This window comes from Solanum tuberosum, unplaced genomic scaffold (genome assembly GCF_000226075.1).
Source record: "Solanum tuberosum cultivar DM 1-3 516 R44 unplaced genomic scaffold, SolTub_3.0 scf00618, whole genome shotgun sequence".
Taxonomy (NCBI): Eukaryota; Viridiplantae; Streptophyta; class Magnoliopsida; order Solanales; family Solanaceae; genus Solanum; species Solanum tuberosum.
In genome coordinates this window covers 229,783-235,177 of record NW_006239532.1, presented here as the reverse complement: position 1 = coordinate 235,177, position 5,395 = coordinate 229,783, and the positions used below count along the sequence as shown (strand labels likewise).

Genomic DNA, 5,395 nt, shown 5'->3' with positions numbered 1-5,395 from the left:
TGTAGAGATTGAATTATCTGCATCTCCTCATCAGATTGTCATTATTACTACCTTTTAGTTCTTTTATCTATGGCAAATTGGACATCTTTTCTCTTAACTTTGTTTGGAGGCAGATATTTAAATGTGAGATAAAATTCTCTCATAGGCAACTCAATCGTTTTCATCGGGAGAATCAAAAATAGAACATGAAACAATAAACTGTCAAATAGTTGAGTTTTCCCAATAACTAAAAAGTAATCAAATTCATTTTTCTCTACCAAGAATCAAGCAATCAATCCTAGCTCCTCCAATCTTGTAATTGTTTGCTATTGTTATCAGTGGACATAATTCAATTACTTATAATCTAATTTCAATTAAAATAAAAAATTGCTATGTACATACTTTAGATCCTTGTTCTTCCGTTGCCTGCAGAACCCTAGCCCCCAAACCCCCAGGTAAGTCGTGAAGCACAACAATGTTATTCCCAATGGGCATTTCAAGAAGCATTGGCAGAACTATGTAAGGACATGATTCGACCAACCTGCTAGGAAAACAAGGAGACGTGCTGCTAGACAGCAAAAGGCTGAGAAGATCTTCCCTAGGCCAACAGCTGGTTTACTTCGACCTATTGTTTATGGACAAACACTTAAATACAACATGAAAGTCCGTGCTGGCAGGGGATTTTCTCTTGAAGAACTGAAGGCAGCTGGTATTCCCAAAAATCTAGCACCAACCATATGCATTGCTGTTGATCATCGCCACAGGAACAGATCCTTGGAAGGTCTCCAAGCCAATGTCCAGAGGCTTAAGACCTACAAGGCTAAGCTAGTTATCTTCCCAAGGCATGCTAAGAAGGTCAAGGCTGGTGATTCTAGTGCAGAGGAACTTGCTACTGCCATCCAGGTCCAGGGTCCATACCTGCCTATTACTAGGGAGCAGCCTGCTGTTAACTTTGTGAAGGTCACAGATGAGATGAAATCATTCAAGGCCTATAGCAAGCTCCGCATTGAGCGTAAAAATGCTCGACATATGGGAGCCAGGTTGAAGAGGGCAGCTGAAGCAGAAAAGGAAGAGAAGAAATAAGCAATTGAGAGTCATTCTGTAGTCTGTTAAGCATTATCAACATTCTGCTAGGCGTTGTGGTGAAAGTCTTATCATACAATCATTTTGAGGAACTTATGCTTTTCATTTTATTCGAGGATTTTGTTTTGTTTATGAAATTATGCAAATCTTTTGATTAGCGCAAAATATATAAATACTTTAGATATAACAAGCTAGAACAACAAAATTAAATAGTAACAGAAATTACATGATTTTTGGACAATTAATCTGATCGTACCAGGAAATTTTGACGTTGTCCATGTGTCTCTTCTTTCCATCAAAACTTGACTTGACTTCTCCTGTAGGTTTCCAAATCCCTGGGGCTGCTTTACTAGCAAAAAAATTGTCCTTTTTTCAAAATCTGAGAAGCGATCAAATAGCATGTGTTCTTTGCGCTCTCTGTAGATTTAAAAATTTCAGATGGATTAGCATTATGATTCTATCACAATAATCAACTTCCATAACGTTATGATTATTAGGAAAAGGCTATTACATACCTCACCAAATACTTCATCATCTCCTTGCCGGTTGGGTTCAAACAGCCACAATTACCTTTTTTTTAAGGAAACTGAATCCAAAAGTTGACAAAGATATCAATGAAGTCATGAGTCCATTCAGAGTCACCTACCCAAGAAGTGATTGAGCCTGCCCCACGGATCCCCTTTTTTCAATGGGAGAGGGGTCATGCCGTTGTGTTTTCAACCTCAAATCCTGATTTGAAGTAGATATTCATGGATTAGGAACACATCCAAGTAGCACAAAGTATTCAGGTGGTTGCAGCTCATCAGTCATTTCATTAATCATGGCATCTAAATCAGCAGACTTCTGAAATGCACTTGAAAACTGATCTGACATAGGGATCACATATGTAATAGACTTCTGGTGCACTGACTTTTTACACAGTGAAGTAGTCTGAATATCTACAAAAGCCAAGTTTTCTGACACCAAAATGGCATCAGAAGAATCATTTTGACTTGCAACGCCATTCAAAATATTTAAGTCCTCGGCAACCTGCAGAATAAAACTGTTTCTAATTGAGATGCAGAAGCTCATTGATCATATTTCGGTAAGCATTTGCATCTCGAATTCTACAGGGAAAACATTATCAGGTAAGGGATTGCTTCAACAAAATCTCTCCACCACATATGCTCTTCTAGGGGAGAGAGATAAATTTACACAAATCACAGCAAGTTCAAATATTTACATTGATTATCACGCACGCCTCTTCATGCAAAAGGCTGGTGAAATAATCTTCCAATACACTCTCAAGCAGAGGTTGCATACGATCATTAGCTTCAGGGTCCATTGCATTTACAACACCTTTTTCATCATTAAAAGATGATGAAACTGAAGGCAAATCCACTGTCATATTCATCACAACTGAAAGATTCTTGCTCCATTTGCAACTGCAAAGTCATCAGTCAGTTTGTAAGGCAACACGCACATTGACTGTAAAATGACAGGAAAAACAACAGCATAAGAAAACTTACAACTTCAGTAGAGCGCTCGGCGGTGCAATCTTTAGACGATAAAACTGAAGGCAAATCCACTGTCATATTCATCACAACTGAAAGATTCTTGCTCCATTTGCAACTGCAAAGTCATCAGTCAGTTTGTAAGGCAACACGCACATTGACTGTAAAATGACAGGAAAAACAACAGCATAAGAAAACTTACAACTTCAGTAGAGCGCTCGGCGGTGCAATCTTTAGACGATAAAACTGAAGGCAAATCTATTGTCATATCTTAATTACCATAGCTTTTCTATGAGACCAAAAACATAAAGAGACTTGTAAAACTTAAAATAACCTTCTAAGTGAGGCAAATAGGTATTCATAGAGAAGCAAATGTACCAACAAAATCAAGTAGAAGCACTAACTAACAGTGAAACAATTAGTTCAGAAACCTAACTAAAAATTAAAAGCAACAATTTAGAGTCTATGAAAGTCTCACGTACCTTGTAGGATTGAATCCTTGGCGAATTCCACAACCAAAATCACAAGAACTTGACGAATCTTAAGTTTCTCTTCTTCTTTCTCCTCTTTTCTCTTCTCTCAAAGTCCTAGTGTATTTCTTAATTGCGTAAACTGAACTAACTCAGTTTAGACCCCAATTAATTTACTAAAAACGGATTTAATTAATTGGGTAAGGAAAAGACTAAACTACCCTTCAAAAATCCGGATTAGACTTTCCTTATTTGAACAACCCAACTTCAAATGGGCATATCTCACTCATACAAACTCGGAATCGCGCAAACTCGGCAGCGTTGAAAAGATTATTCCAAGATCTTTCCTACGATATCTGGAAACACACCTAACTCATGCTGAGCTAGGAGTTATGGTCGCTTGAAGTTGGCCAACAACTCAACTTAACATACTTAAAAATTTCCAGATTTTTATATTCTTTTCCAAAAGTGATTATTTCCAATTTTTAACTTCTTTCTAGTTCTTTCAATTAGCGAGATGTTACAATATCTCCCCCTTGGGAACATTCATCCTCGAATGAGATTACTCTTATTAGGCTAAGGGTGTAACATCTAACATTCAGCTCAAACACCCAACAAGCAAAACAATTTCAACATGCTAACTTATAAATGAAAGAGTACTAAGAATAGAATTAGTACCTTGGTCTGGAACTTCTCCGGTTTCAAAGAGATGTGGATATCTCTTTTTCATATCCTCCTCAGCTTCCCAAATAGCTTCCTCAACAAATTGGTTCCTCCAAAGGACTTTGACCGATGCTACCTCTTTTGTCCTCAATTTGCGAACTTGGCGATCTAAAATTTGAACCGGAATCTCTTCATAAGTTAAGCTATCCTTGATCACAATATCTTCAGTTAGTATGATAAGTAAAGGATCTCCCATGCACTTCTTCAACATGGAAATATGAAATACCGGATGAACCGCTGCTAACTCTTGTGGTAGCTCCAATTCATAAGCTACCTCCCATCCTTTTGGCGATTCAATAAAGTCAAATATACCGGGGTCTAAGCTTCCCCTTCTTACCAAATCTCATTATGCCCTTCATGGGTGAAACTTTTAAATACACCTAATCATCTATTTCAAACTCTAACTCTCTTCTCCTAACATTAGTGTAGGATTTCTGATGACTCTGCGCTGTTTTCAACCTCTCCTGAATCACTTTCACTTTCTTCATAGCTTGATGAACTAAATCAGGTCCTATCAACCCTGCTTCACCAACTTCAAACCATCCAATAGGAGATCTGCATCTTCTTCCATAAAGAATTTCATAAGGAGTCATTTGGATGCTAGAGTGGTAACTATTGTTGTAAGCGAACTCGATGAGAGGTAGGTGATCATCCCAATTACTCTTGAAATCGATCACGCACGCCCTCAACATATCTTCGAAGGTCTGAATAGTTCGCTCTGCTTGCCCATCTGTCTGAGGATGAAACGCGGTACTTAAGTTCACCTTTGAACCCAAGCCTTTTTGGAATGACTTCCAAAACTGTGCAGTAAATTGCGCACCTCTGTCTGAAATAATGGAGACCGGAACCCCATGAAGTCTCACCACCTCTTGAAGATATAACTTAGCATAATTTTCTGCTGAATGAGTAGTCTTTACCGGCAAAAAGTGGGCTGATTTTGTCATTCTATCGACAATCACCCATATAGAATCATGCTGCCTGCGAGACCTTGGTAAACCTGTGATGAAATCCATATTAATCATCTCCTACTTCCATTCCAGAAGTTCTTTGAGCCAACCCACCGGGCCTTTGGTGCTCTATTTTAACTTGTTGTCAATTTGGACACTTAGCAACAAACTCTGCAATGCCCTTCTTCATACTACTCCACCAATAAACTTCTCTCAAATCACGATACATCTTTGTCGAACCCGGATGAATGTAATATCGGGAGCTATGAGCTTCCTCCATGATCCTCTCTTGGAGTTCATCCACCATTGGTACACACAACCTACCTTGATACCTCAATACACCATCTCCCCCTTGTTCAAAAGCTAATACTTTTTGCTTATGAACATTTGCCTTCAATTCAAGCAAAACTGGGTCTTGATCCTGCTTTTCTTTCACTTCTGACACTAAGGATGATTCAGCACCATTCATCACCACTACTCCTCCTTCTGTGGAATCCATTAGTCGGACTCCTAAGAGTGCAAGTCTATGCGCATCCTTCGCTAACTCTCTCTTTTCTTCCTCAACATGGGCGGTACAACCCATAGACAACCTGCTCAAGGCATCATCGACAACATTAGCCTTACCTGGGTAATAAAGAATACTCATGTCATAATCCTTGAGTAATTCTAACCACCTCATTTGTCTGAGATTAAGCTCTTT

The 5,395-nt window shown here is 38.7% G+C and overlaps 2 protein-coding genes across 2 annotated transcripts; one reads left to right on the top strand and one right to left on the bottom strand.

The window, feature by feature from the left end:
* The first annotated feature begins 373 nt into the window (after positions 1-373).
* Positions 374-1,180, top strand: LOC102591658 (60S ribosomal protein L13-1-like). Its single transcript, XM_015304784.1, has one exon. It carries the CDS (start codon positions 637-639, stop codon positions 1,060-1,062), a length of 426 nt encoding a protein of 141 aa, XP_015160270.1. The 5' UTR covers positions 374-636; the 3' UTR covers positions 1,063-1,180.
* Positions 1,181-1,323: 143 nt separating this feature from the next.
* LOC102591331 (uncharacterized) lies at positions 1,324-2,823 on the bottom strand. The gene is made up of 5 exons (XM_006366155.2): positions 2,758-2,823; positions 2,571-2,629; positions 2,285-2,486; positions 1,578-2,091; positions 1,324-1,479 (listed from the first exon to the last, which is right to left on the bottom strand). The coding sequence occupies exons 1-4, from the start codon at positions 2,821-2,823 to the stop codon at positions 1,810-1,812; spliced, it is 609 nt and encodes a 202-aa protein (XP_006366217.1). The 3' UTR covers positions 1,324-1,479; positions 1,578-1,809.
* Between the last annotated feature and the right edge of the window lie 2,572 nt (positions 2,824-5,395).

Excerpts from the sequence above, each read along its gene's own strand:
- LOC102591658 (XM_015304784.1), top strand. The coding sequence starts at position 637 with ATGAAAGTCCGTGCTGGCAGGGGATTTTCTCTTGAAGAACTGAAGGCA.
- LOC102591331 (XM_006366155.2), bottom strand. The coding sequence starts at position 2,823 with ATGACAATAGATTTGCCTTCAGTTTTATCGTCTAAAGATTGCACCGCC. Across the intron at positions 2,630-2,757 it reads CCGAGCGCTCTACTGAAGTT|TGGATTTGCCTTCAGTTTTA; the intron begins GTAAGTTTTCTT and ends TGAATATGACAG. Across the intron at positions 2,092-2,284 it reads AGGCGTGCGTGATAATCAAT|GTTGCCGAGGACTTAAATAT; the intron begins GTAAATATTTGA and ends TTTATTCTGCAG.